The following is a 13,961-nucleotide window of genomic DNA, read 5'->3' on the forward strand; positions in this document are numbered from 1 at the left end:
CATAAATGGGATTCCACTATTTTTCTTAGCGTTTACTTTTTTTCTTTAGAAGGCCCAATTTAAAAATAATTAAATAAAATAAAATTAAGCTTTAAAGATTTTTTTTTAACTTAAAGGAACCAGCAAAAAGAAAAAGTGCATTTATTTTCTATATCATAGCCCTATCCTAAGTACCCCCACCCCCCCTTCCCACATTCTCTCCCTCCCATCCCCCTCCCCCTCTCTCTCTCTCTCCTTAGTTCCAGCGGAAGGAGATGTGTCTGGGCCGGTCACCGCCCTCTTTCACCAGGGGTTTGTGGAACTCACGGCCGGCTCGGGAGTGGATGGCAGCCCAGCAGTATTCACAGTAGTACTGCAGGCAGGTCACGTTGGCGCAGAAGAACGGAGCAAACTTCCCCCCACAGCGGGTGCCCTGGCATTCATCACAGAGCTGGTCATCCAGGACATATGGCTTCACTTCCACCTGGGGAGGGAGGAGCCAAGACAAGGAAGAGTTGAGGATATATATATATATATATATATATGTGACGGTACAGAGGAAGTATCAACCCCTTAGCCCGAATTTACCTTGTCGTACTATGGCATTTGCCTAGCGAAAATAGGCAATCTACAAGGTCACAACGCGTGATGCAATAGGCAAATCTGCAATCGTGCGTTGTGTGATGCTTGTAGATCTGCTATTTCTGCCACACAACAGCAGCGGCCTTCTTCAGAACTTTCACCCGTGACATGCCCAAAATAGGGATGCCAGGTTTAAAGTGGAAGGGCTGAGTAAGGGGTCTCACAATTTACCCGGGTGGACATGGTTTAGCAGGAGGTAGAAGTGCGCACTTCTGAACATTAAGGTAGGCGGGCGACTGGCATGGTGACAGTGAAGACTCAAGACGCTTGGGCCAAGTAAGCCGTCAGGCGAGCGAATACTGACACAGGGCAGACGTTGGCCCTGCACATCGACAAGCACACAAATGCCCGGATCTCAATAAAATGTTTTGGAAGTTTGCTTATTTATTTATAGTCCGACACCAACATGGCCACTCAGTCTGCAGTTTTCTACCCATGCATGTTTGCAATTAAATGGGATCAGGGATAGCCGTATGGACAGTAAAGTGAGTGTAGTTTGACCGGGAAGCAGATGGATGGCTCGATGACTGAACCATAGCATGTGCGCAGAGAGTAGAGTGAGTGCTCTGGACTGAACACTGAATTTTTTTAAATAAATTAATAAATGTGATTAATATTAATGAATGTGAATATCTTCTTAACACCCTTATGTGCATGTCGTTTCAGACACGAAAGACTACCGCCCATGAGTGATAAATACATGTTGGATAAGCATGATTTCTTCAGATATCTTCAACTAAGGGATTACTAAGGAAATCAAAGGGAGGCCCTCAATAGAAGTGAATGGTATAGTGCAAATTAAATTAAATATATACAAGGGGAAAAAGATTCGAATTATATCAGCAATCCATCTAATAATTTAGCGATCGCTGTCTGTGTATCTGTCCGCTTCCGGGTCACCAGTGAAATGCATGTTGGGGCAGCTTCCGGGTCACCAGTGAAATGCATGTTGGGAGGGACACAGATTAATACTGGGACACACTTTTCAGCGTAACAGACCTACACGGGGAAAAACACTCGGACGGGGCAATTTAACGTGAACACCCGCGCTGTTTCTACACCACACTGAACATCATTTGCTGTTCATATATTCAGAACGGGTAAGGACTAGTATATACAATTTTGATGAGTAGCAGTCACTCAACGGAATATATTAAAAAGAAGCAGAATTAAACATAGAAATTGCAGAAAGACTACCGCCCGAACACCGGTTGATGGTGGGCATCAACTCACCCGTTTATCAATCTCCCCGTGCTGCAGCTGAACGAATCGAGCACTGATGGCTGCAATGTAGCTCTGCTGATTGGAGAAGGCCACTCGACCCGCCCCTTTCGGATACTTAAGCTCTGGATCCGTGTCAATTCCTGCATAGCATACACCTCCATACAGACGGTCCATGATCATAGCAAGTTCCACTGGAATGACAAAACACAAGCATTATGGCAACTGACAACACGCATCCATGACATGGGTGAAGCCCCCTTCCAGCGGTTGACATGAGGGTTACCACTACCTGCACGCAGAGGACGAGGGACACCCCCAACAAAGATTGTCTTCCTCGGGTCCAGAGGCTGAGAGCCGTCCATTACAAAGTCACTGTCGTTCAAGTTCCAGGGCCGAATCTGGACCTGCAGAACAAAAACACAGAACCACAAAACTCATTTATTCATCTCACTCAAGTCGCTCCGCTTCTACAGTGAGCATAGTTTACATTTCAGACGGATAACTCCCGAATAGATTGAACATGAGAATACAAGTGTGCATATAACATTTTATCTTGGCGTTCGGCTCTGCTACATTTTTCTCCCCGCTCGGCACAATTACACAACCATCAGTAAGCATTAAGAGCAGGGAGATAGATATAGAACAACAACACCCCCCATGGGGAACAGAAAAGCAGAGCCCACCGGTGGTGCTGGGGTGGTGGCGGGAGCAAACAGTGCATAACACCACCAGGAAGTATGCAGATGAAGGAACGCAGGAAGAATCCAGACTTAAGTGAGCTTAAATACCCCACCCAATTAGTCAGCCGATTGCCATGTCAGCAAATGACATGTGGGTATTGCATAACACTGAATGAGCCCCTCAAGTATATCTGACTGAACTAACTCTGCAAGCTACGCATCATTGTGAGCATGGAAGGAGTAGGTTTATTTAGTAATTATCTTTTGTTCAAATTGAAAGTAATTTCACCATATTCACATGACAGCCATTTTGCTATTAAGTTAATGCAATGCCAGCCCAAGAGGGTGACATTTCTTCCCAACCCGCAAATATGACATGAGCAAAATGGTCGCTGTGTGAATATAGTCAATTCACTAATATGTGTATAGATGACATAATCTTAGTTTGTGAACAGACCAAATGTGCATGCTAATTTACCGTCAGGTAAATTAGCAAAAGTACCACCCGCCACTTGAGTAATTACACATACTTATGGAACATTCTTATTAGCATAATACCATGGCCCAACAAGAACACCAGCGTGCTCTCAGAGGATGGTGGAAAGATGAGTGCATGCTATTCCCAACGCAAAACCCCACCCCCAATCACTGTGATTGGCTGAGGCACAGAGAGTGTGGGTGACTTAATTGTTTCACCTATGGCGCGGTAAGCCATCAGCTGCTCACTCGCTCGCTCGTCTAGCAGCTCGCTCTGGCGTGCATCATAACCTCACCAAGTGATGTAAAAACCCATGCATTTGTTGTAAAACCTTGGCCCATACACAGGGCCGTTGCATTAAATAAAAATGAGCGACAAAAAGAAAAGAAACCGACCTGGGAATCGCATACACTGGAGAGAGAGAAGTGAGAGAACCTGTCTGGACATGCCTTCACAGGAGTCGGCATGAGAGAACAAGGGGGTGGAGTTGGTCACGGTAGAGATTAGAGAATTAATAGCCCAATTCATAGACGCTAATGAATTATGGGGACGGACGTCTCCACTACATGCATCTGCCCATGGAAATATTGACCATGTCAGTTAGTAGGTTTTGGGAATGAATACATTGCAGCACTATGAAAGGCAAAAGTCCACATACATTGTCTGTTTCCCCGTTTAACACTTAAGCTCTTTAAATGTATTTCTCTCATAGCCTGTATCTGCTTAAGCTTAATAAAATAAGTCAAATACATATGCTTCTAATGAATCAATACGTTGAATAATGATTATAAATTCCTTATTATGAAACACTGAATTAGTTTGTAGAGTAAGAACAAATTAAATGTGCATAAATTGCTTGTAGCACTAGCCTATGCAGTGTTTAATCATTTGAGCCCTATATAATATGAATAGTAGATAGAAAATAGATGATCGAAGCTCACAGCACTCCATTTACTGTGGGGGGGGCGGGGGGGGGGGGGGAGGGTTTGAAAGCTTGAAAGAATTTGAAATTGTCCAAAACATGGACACCAGGATTAAAGTGGTTCAGCACAGAGTGAATGAGGCCCAATGTTACTAAACTACCACGGCAGCCATTTTAGGTGCAAGACAGCGGGAAGAAATTTGAGTCACGTTATTTCAACGCATCGATTTTAAAATAACAGTATCAGTTTCCAGACACAGGTACACAGCCAAATCCGCACTTACGGATTAACACTTTACAGGTTCATTTGTACATGCTCAGCATTAAATGAACACGTTTGTTGGCTGGCATCTAGGGCTATACTAGCATACAGAATGATACTCACAGGCTTGTCTTTGATGGTTGGGCTGGAGACACACAGGTAGAGCTTGCCATCCTCCTCAATGCAGGCATCAATCAGAGCCTGAACAGAGCTCTCATCTTGAAACAGCAAGAACGCATAACCTATAGGGAGGTGAGAGTTTGAGAAGACGATATATGACTTGCACTCTCATCCTCAATATTTTATGGACTCAATATGCGACGGCACAGCAACTCACCCTTAGGAGGAAAATAGGACTTGCTCTCCGCCTTGTGTGGCCAGTCCACAAACAAATGTCCAAATCGGCGGAAACTGGCAGTGATTTCATCTGATTGAGGCAAGAAATAAATTACTGTATGTTATTACCATGCAATCAGTTGTCACAAATCACTTACTAAAATACTATTACCATTCAAATTGATCATCGTTGGCTGACCAATGCCTCTTTATGAAGCTCCCAATGGAGAACATTTGTACGCTTTTCAGAAAACAGTTTAGGTGGTTTTAAAATCAGCCTCAGGTCTAAATAGACTACTGTCCAATCGGGCGTACAGGCTCCTTCAAATAACTTTGACGCCAGCCACCATGGATAAATAGGAAGACCTCCAACAACTGTATATGAGCTGGTAACTGTCTAAACTATGTACTGCACCCATCTCAAACACTCACCCTGACAACGTTGTAGAGATCATATCATCATATTATATAAAGTGGGGCACAAAATACTGTAGGTATGCATTTGGATTTTGGAGCTTGATTGCACATGGTTCAAAATACTATACCAGGGTATGTTCAAATTTTGGAGAGTCAATTAAAAAAATAAAATACTACTCTACTGTCTATTATTATTATATGTTGATCGGATCCTTCCCCAACCATCCTTCCTCTTCGATGTCTCCCTTTTGACTGATATCTGTCCATTCAAACTGTAGACGGGCCTGCCCCAAAGTCATTAGTGCAGCCGCGCCCGGCAGCCAGCAAAAACTAGAGTTCGCAACAGGCCCGAAAATCTTGGCCCGGCCCTACCTGGGCCCTCATCAAATCCTGTACACTCAAGAGAATGTCCCCACTACATTCCATGATATGTTGCACATCGTTTTAGCCTAGTACAATGACCCGGCACACTGCGGTCATACTATATAAATAAATGTATTTGGTGTCAATATTCATTGTCATCCTGACTTCTAAATGTCTAAATCTCTTGAACTGTTCAGTCATTTGGAAAATTGGCGATATACAATGTTGTCTCTTTTGCATGCAAACATGTTTGGGAGTCAGGGAATGCTAGTCCATTGATTTGCATGACTGCATCACCGTTTAGAGACAGAGCAGACATCATCATTCCATTAAGGTTACAGTAGTGTATGTGAAGTATGAATACGAGCCTGTACCTTCATCTATATCTGGGGGAAGCCCGCCCACAAACACCTTGCGCGAGTATCGCTCCACGCGCTCCCCATTGAGATGGGGGAAGCAGTGGGCGGAGCCGAGGCCAGCGAGACCCTGGTCGCCTGAGTCCTCTTCTCCAAAGGAGCGCTCATCCTCCAGGGGGAACAGAGAGGAATGGCCTGGTGGGGGGAGAGAGACAGTTACACATTGGCTCACTACTACCAGGGTTCCAACAACTTAGTAAGACCTCATTGGTTTGAAAATCAACGACAAAGGCATTTCTACACACAAACAAAATCTCAACATCAAGAAAGTACATACATGAGCAGGCAATGATTTAATTTTGATGCAACAGAATTAGAATCATTATCACTTCTACCTCTTGACAAGAAACCCTTAAAAAGACATACATCTAGTCTCTCGAGTCAGACAACTCTTCCACAATCTTCGAATGCTAGAAGTCTCGAACTTGGGGGGGCATGCGTTACTCCGACGTACCAATAGTCCGACATCCGTGGCCGGTGAAGACTCACCCGTGGCTTCTGCGTGTGGTTAGGTTTAGGTTAGGGTGTCGGACTATTGCGTGTCGGACTGTTAGTACGTCGGACCAAAGATATGCACCCCTTTAACTTTGCAACATGAAGTTGTCAACTATCAGTCATATATTTCTGAATTTCAATTTCTGCCAAGTAGCAAGCTAGATAGGCTTCGACAAATTTGATTTAAAGTAGGAATTATTTATGCGACTGCAAAAGGTGAAACAGAAGTGTGGGTGGGGCAGGTCATCCATTTTATTTTGCAGCATACACCAACCGAACAAGAAACGTAGTCATTTGATTGACCTGCCGAAGAAAACTAAGCTTCGTCAGTGCCTTGCCCATGGGCTGGTTAGAAATATTAGATGTGCAAGAAGAACTGCCTAACCAAACAACACCTCCCAATGCGCTCGCAATTCGTTTATATCAAAGCATAGCGCAAATTCACCGGCACCTCCCGTCTTCCCCTTGACCCCTTCTTCCCAATAAACAAAAACTTTCAAATTTTGAGTTGGCAATAAAGTTGTTAAATTTCCGATTCCGACTAAACGCGGTGGCGGGTCTACTGTTCAGAACACAATGCGGAGCCACATCGAGCATAAAACCGGGAAACCCTGCCCGAACAGAAAACAGTTTGCCGTCGTTTGTAGTATGCTGCAGCCTTTAGGCGGAAGCATTTGAAGATTGTGTGGGCCAACAGTCTGTCTCTAGAGACTTAGGCATATTACAGACCCAGCAGAACAAGGAGGTCAAAACAACATTTGAAGGCAGAATAAGCAGTGACAATCAACAAATCAGCAGACAAACACACACACAGGCCAAACCAGTCAGCATGTGAGGTGTGGTGGCCGCTTTGCAAATAGCATTACAGAAAAAAAAACAAGACAAGCACATTTACAAGCTTTACCTCGTCGTCTGCCATAACTCCTAGCTGCGTGTAAAACAACACAAAACACTATTTGACAACAGGGACTTTGTTGTTTTTAAGATACAAGAGATTATAAATCAACACTACACTATTACAAATATGTTTAGGCATGTAATTTACATACCATTCATGGGTAAAGGGCCGTCTCCACCCTGGTGAGAGAAACCGTAGCGACCTAGATGAAGCAACATAAGAAATTTGAAACAGAGGGCAACACAATCTTGCACAGTCTTATGCAATCAGAGACCCCACCCCGAGAGCCAATAATCCATTTCTTCCCTGAAATCCAAGCAGCTCAATAACCAACTAAGATTATGTTGAAATGGATGGGTGTGATGTACTCTTTGTATGTCTGGGATAATGGACAATAGCTGTACAAATTACAGTAAGTGTGTTTAGAATCAGGATATGAATATAAAATCCAGTAATTCATCCGAAGATCATGACACTGCACCCTGAAAGTAGCAAACATCCTATATGTAGTGGTAGAATGAATGAAATGTGTAAAATCACCCTGGAAATAACTGCATGACTTGCTTTTAACCTTGACAAATGGTGGTCACATGAGTAGGTTCTTGATTACATACAGTAGGAATTTCAGCAGCTACATTACTGTCATGACGGAGTCATACAGTAAATGACTGGCAGCAAATCATCATCGACGTGATCAGGAGAGACCAGTTGCACTCATTAAATTGCTTGTATCAACAGGCCTAGATTAGCATTCTTTAAGACTCTAGATTTAGCAGGATGTTTTCCTGTGACAAGAAAATATTTTTTGTTCTAACTGGAGAGTCTGTGTGTGTGTGTGTGTGTGTGTGGGGGGGGGGGGGGGGTAATATCACAAGTTAAAACAGAGTACAGAAGTGTACTGTGTGTGCACTCCCACCACTCTCAGAGCATCTTAACTAAGGCTTCATTGTGCATTAGCGTAAAAGGCTGATTCAGCATGATATCCTTGCCGAACTGACATCAAATAATCAGTCTCCATTACAGAGACCGTATGCATACAATGAAGTCCGCATCTCGGAACAAACCCATGAATATTAAAGGTAGGTTTCTGATTCCCCCGTTCTTTCCGTGGCATTGCCCGCCCGCATTCACAGTACCTACGGTGGTGGAATCGGAATACACATCCCATCATTGCTTTGCTTTTTTTAAGTGTGGGAACCAACCAACCTTTCAAGGAATCCTGCTCAGCCCTCATAATGTCAATCAATGAGTTCTCCAGAGAATGCATACTGAAACCATCAAAGGAGCGCGTTCTCTCCTGCTGGAGAAGAGGAAGACAACGATTAGCCTTTGCTGTTCCCACTCGTTACAGAAAGGAGGGGGAAAAAAAGGAACAGACACAGATTACTGATGCCAATAGTGGATGAAAAAGCTAAAAAGAAACATCAACTTATCCTTTAACCACTTTCAACCCATTTGTGGCATTTGTCATTATAGGCAAGTATTTTCAAAATTAACTGATGTGTTGTGAGCAGCATACACCAAAGAATATAAGGCTTAAATGGTTAAACGGAGACATAGTGTGTGTGTGTGTCTCTCTCAATCACCAAAACATCTTGGGTTATATATGTAGAAACCTGGATGTTACAGCAAGTTAAAGCATTGTCCATCATCTGTATTTGTTGCTTCTATGTTCAACCACATTTAAACAAACGTCAAATACAATTCTGCTAACATCTAATAAAACAAGTCCTGGTACTTTTTTCCACAGTCGCCGCCTGCCGGCGGCAGTGTTAGGATTACACAGATATTGATTACGTATTGATTTTTGTTGTGCTAAAGAACTTCCGTCGGCCATTTCCCCTTCCCAGAATTTCATTGTTTTTATTTATTCATTTATTGGCAGAATTGACTGTTTGCATTCATTTGTGTCAGTGGTTTTCAACCCATTTCATATCAAGGTCCATTATTGGTATGGCATTTGAGCCACTTACCATTTGATGATGAGATTTAGCTGCTCAGACCCAAGAATATTTTGTTATTGTTGGATAATTTTGTCAACAGGCAAACGTTGATAAATTAAATAAATCCTTCTCTAATTGTGTAGACTTCTTGTAAATTAATGCAGAATGATGTTTAACAATAATTCAACTCTTGAGCATAAAATGAAACCAAATGAACCCCAAAAAAGGGTCCATTTCACACTCTCGAGTTAAAGATCTATAAGGTCTATTTGGTTACCAACTTCCCATCATTTAGCTGGGGACCACCTGGCAGATCCTCAAGGACCACTGGCTGAAAACCACTGATGTTTTGGCAAAACATGATTCATGTCAAGTGAATGGAGTCACTTCTGGTTTCACAGAAGCAACAAATGAAGATGAACAACAATATTTGGACTGCATTGTGCCCATGATGTAACTAGGTATTAAACTATACAATCCAAGGTCCTACAACAGAAAAACATATACATGGCACGGTTTTAACATATTTAAAGATGTTTGGGGCTGTTATCAAAGATAACAATTATTCTATATTCTCTAATTGTTCTCCAATTCTTGTAAATTAATTAATGCAGATGTATAACAATAATGTAACTCGAGAGTGTAAAATAAAACTATTTTACGCTCTCAAGAGTTAAAGATCTATATGGGTCCATTTGGTTACCAACTCCATAATTTAGCTGGGGACCACCTGGAACCCCCCAAGGACCACTGGTTGAAAACCACTGATATAGTAGATGCCATGTGATCAGAAGTCTAGTTTCACAAAATGATATTGAAAAACAGCCTCATTGTATATATATACATACAATAAGTTTCAATTTGCCACGGTTCAGATCAGATGATCCATTTACTGCATCCCATTCTGCACAAACTCACAAAGGCTACTTTGTTGACTTTGATACAAACATTAACTTGGGATTGGTGAGTGGAGTCTCTCTGCAACCTAAGGGCACATTGGTGGTTGTTGCTTTCTTGGAAATGTACACTTAAAAAAAACCCAGCCTGCTGTGATGAGCTCACCTGGAAAGGGTAAACACCATCGTTGCGGCTCATACTGTCCTCCATCCAAGCTTTGTGGTTGAAACCGGAGTTGTTTCTGGGGTATTTCTGAGAGGGGACCTAAAGAACAGTTTCACACATGAGTTTCTTGCATATCAACTCGCTGTATTCATGGGTCAATGCTAATACTATGGCCTACTGGGATTATTCGTCCAGTCTAAATGAGGAATGACAATCTCGTTTACCTGGTTGTTCGGGAAGGACTTCTTCAGTGGGGAAATGGAATTCAGTGCTGCCACACCTCCATTGAGCCCCCTGCGAAACTCCCGAACACCTTGTGTGCCTCCCCAGCCACCATAGCCCCCGCCACCAGGGCTCCAGGAAGTGGATGTCGGGGTGGAGGGGCTCTGGTAACTTCCCCAGGGCGACGGGGGCTTGCTCTGGGCAGGAGCAAGGTGGGGCAGCTGGGTGAAGGCTCCAGAGCGATGGGGGTGTTGGGGGAATGAAGGCTGGGGAGGGTGAGGGCTGGCGGGGGAGCGTCGGTGTTGCGGCGGGATCCCTTGATTGTGTGGGTGGTAGTGTTGCGGGTGAGGAGGAGGAGGGTGGTGCTGGGAGACCGGTCCTATCTGTGGGGAGAAACTGCCTGCCCCGGCCCCAAAACCAGGCCCGGCATGGTGGGAGAAGTTCTGGAACAGCATAGGGGGCCCGTTGGCGTTGGAGCCAGCAGGGCCGAAGAATCCTCCGACATCCTCCCCCACCACGGGGGATGGGTTAGACGGCACCGCGGGGGACCAGTTGTTGAAGCTGGTCAAGGAGGAGGAGGAAGAAGTGGACTGAGCACAGCTGGTACCCATACCCAGGCTGTCCTGGTAATCAAAGCCACCCAACACTGGAGATTCCATCCTTAGCTTCTCCTTCCCACTACTGCTCTCCAGGGAACCCTTCTCCAGGGAGCCGTCATCGGGCAGTGACCCGTCAAGCTCCCCAAGGCCTCCGGCGGCCTCCTGCTGACCAGGTGAGAGAGCCTGAGGCTGGGCCTGGGCCGGAGACTTCTCCTGCATGTCCTGGAGGTCCAAGGCCTTGGACTTGTCTGATTCCAGGATCTCATCTTGCATGTTAGTGTGTTGGGCTACAGCCGGAAACAGCCAAGCACTGCCCCCATTGGTGGAGCAGGTGTTGTTTATGAAGGATGGGGGGCTGGGGGGGTTCGGGGGCTGGGGTTGGAGGTGAGGAGGGATCCTTACGGGGAAAGCAGATTTGTTACCACTGCTGTTCTTCACCAGGACTCCGAACCCGTAGTCCCCCATTTATGAAACCCAGTAAATCCTCACTTGACTTTTGTCTTTTACTGTCTTCTTTATTCTGAAAAGTAGGTAAAGAGGACAGCAAGGAGGAGTAGGAGTGGGGTAAGAGAAAATAAAAAAGGGCTGTTACAGCACAATATGATTTGGCCTCAAAAAACCAGCTTTACCAATTTGCAATGACTTTGCAAAGGCTGCACCCAGCCTGGTCTTGTGATGGAATCAATTAGATTAAATCATTGATTCGCTTTTAGCCGTTCATGGGAGGCCTTAGTAACGTTAAGATATACGGTTTTACACCACGGAGGAAAAAAACACCCAACCCAACCTAGCCAGCAGGCAGCTAACAACCTGGGCTAGTAAAGCCGACGTCTCCAAAGGTCGTTCTGCGACTAGCACTAAAGCTAACAGCTGCTCCGCCAACCTTCCTCGCATGTGTCCTATTAATCACACAACGCATTGCAATGGTCATTTTTAAAGCCCCCCCGTGCACTGCACCGTGCGTGTACGCGACGCACGACTGAAGCACGGACACCTACCGTGTGGAAATCTGGCTTTTTCTGCAATGACCTCCTCGTACGCCGACCATTTAAATAGTGGAAAATGCTGATGACGTCTCTTCTTGTCTGTTCAGAATCTAGGGTAGTTCCCTAGCTCATACGAGGACTAGGCCGGGGATCGGATCACCACCACCGCCAGCAGCCCCGACCGACAGACTAGACTGCAGCAGATAGATCCACTACACCCCGGAATGGATCTGCAAACCATCTGCTATGGGGGGTGGGGGGCGATCAAACGTTAATGTTACTCAAATATTAAACGGGGTGACGCGAACATTATCAACGATCGGCGACGACAGGGCTGACGGAGGAATTCTACTACAAACCTGGCTGCGATCTAAGTTGTGAAATGGTGCATGGCTCTTTAAACGACCTCGTCGGTTTCGTGTCCTGTATGTTCAATGTCACACAGCCCTGACGATCCTTGTCATCATCATTTACAGTCGTCCCCCCCACCACCACCACCACCACCGACCGACCGAACCCGCAACAACCCAAACCCTGCACAGACGACAGACCTTATAATAATATCGTGTAAATATAATCTCGGTGGTAATCGATGGTGTCGTGCGATAGCTACCTTTTTAGTTTGGTGACATGACCTTTTTTATCGTTTGGATGATGTTGTTGCCATGTCTCTTTTTAGCTTTTCTCCGTTTTCTGCATTTCCTCACAGCAGCAGCAGAGCCGGTGTGTAAATGGTCTCTTCTCCTCCCCTAGTTGACAGCTGTGGGCCAGTCGGGAGACACTTCCGTCTCCAAGCCCCGCCCCCCTCTCCCAGTAAACCACCAGCCACAGCGCTGCCAGGGTTTCCCTTTCCCTTTAACACATGAACGCCGTCTGATTGGACGCTTGTTGAGAGACCACACCCCATTGAAAAAAAACGAGTTTATACTTTAGTTGCGCGCCGGTGTCGCTCGAACCGAAAATAGCCAGATCTGCAAGCTCACAAAGCGTCGCTGCCGCGACGCCTTGTGAGTTTGTAGATCTAGCTATTTTCGGCTGCGCCGCGCGCGACACCAACACCCAACTAAAGTATAAATCGTCACCCTTTAAAGAATCTTTTCAATGAATGCCGGCACATGTATTCAAGAGGTTCCTCTCTTCCCAAATAAGGATCGATGGACGTCTGGAGAGAACGATGGAAGGAGGTTTTGTATTGTGCAAATATACATGATCTTTAAGGTACTTAAAGGCATTTGTTTAACCCCTCATGAGGGAGCCTGAGATGATACCCCCCGCAGGAGTTTAAAATAACTGATTAAATAATGTGATGCATATGCAACACATTATTTAATAATAATGTGATGCATATCATTTTAAATCTCTGACACTCCAATGTTTGCAGCCCTGATATATATTATATAGATTGTGTGTGTGTGTGTGTGTGTGTGTGTGTGTGTCCGTGTGTGTGTGTGTGTGTGTGTGTGTGTGTGTGTGTGTGTGTGTGTGTGTGTGTGTGTGTGTGTGTGTGTGTGTGTGTGTGTGTGTGTGTGTGTGTGTGTGTGTGTGTGTGTGTGTGTGTGTGTGTGTACACATGCATATCATTTTGGAGGAAGATATTTTAGCCAGTGCAGATGAGATCATTTGAAAAGCAAATGTTCTACCCAGTACCCACACCCCCTCTGCAGTTGCTAGAACCTTATCTGTTGTGTCATCAGACCTCAAGGACAAGATTCTCTGTACTAGCAGAGAACACTGGATGGATGGATGGATGGATGAATAGATAGACAGACACACATACACCCCCTGCCACACGCACACATGAATGCATGCATAGTTGCATACTGGACACTTGCAGTACCTTTTAATAGTATCAAAATTAGCTACATTCCCCAGCTTTGTGGCTAGCTACACATTAATATCATGATGTAGCACAGTAGCTTTGTGTATAAGTTCACCTTTTTTTCCCCACCAGTAGGCCTACTTTATTGTCAGCTCACACTGAAATGTGTCTTGCGAGTCTTGCATACAAAGGCGAGCAGCCTTGTATGCAACACATAC

At 44.8% G+C, this 13,961-nt stretch overlaps 1 protein-coding gene across 4 annotated transcripts; it reads right to left on the reverse strand.

Moving 5' to 3' along the window:
- Positions 1-221: 221 nt before the first annotated feature.
- On the reverse strand, positions 222-12,676 carry LOC310873354 (cytoplasmic polyadenylation element-binding protein 4-like). Of its 4 annotated transcripts, none has more exons than XM_083785720.1 (12): positions 12,538-12,676; positions 10,342-11,458; positions 10,118-10,216; positions 8,319-8,409; positions 7,264-7,314; positions 7,119-7,142; positions 5,678-5,854; positions 4,525-4,614; positions 4,311-4,429; positions 2,135-2,249; positions 1,855-2,036; positions 222-463 (listed from the first exon to the last, which is right to left on the reverse strand). In XM_083785720.1, the coding sequence occupies exons 2-12, from the start codon at positions 11,401-11,403 to the stop codon at positions 236-238; spliced, it is 2,238 nt and encodes a 745-aa protein (XP_083641846.1). In that variant the 5' UTR covers positions 11,404-11,458; positions 12,538-12,676; the 3' UTR covers positions 222-235. The 4 variants fall into 4 exon arrangements, with proteins under 4 accessions (XP_083641846.1, XP_083641844.1, XP_083641845.1 ...); XM_083785718.1 differs by having other exon boundaries at positions 8,319-8,412; XM_083785719.1 differs by lacking the exon at positions 12,538-12,676 and adding an exon at positions 11,937-12,253 and having other exon boundaries at positions 8,319-8,412.
- Positions 12,677-13,961: the final 1,285 nt, after the last annotated feature.

Source organism: Protomyctophum parallelum (genome assembly GCF_964188405.1).
Source record: "Protomyctophum parallelum genome assembly, chromosome: 16".
Classification (NCBI taxonomy): Eukaryota; Metazoa; Chordata; class Actinopteri; order Myctophiformes; family Myctophidae; genus Protomyctophum; species Protomyctophum parallelum.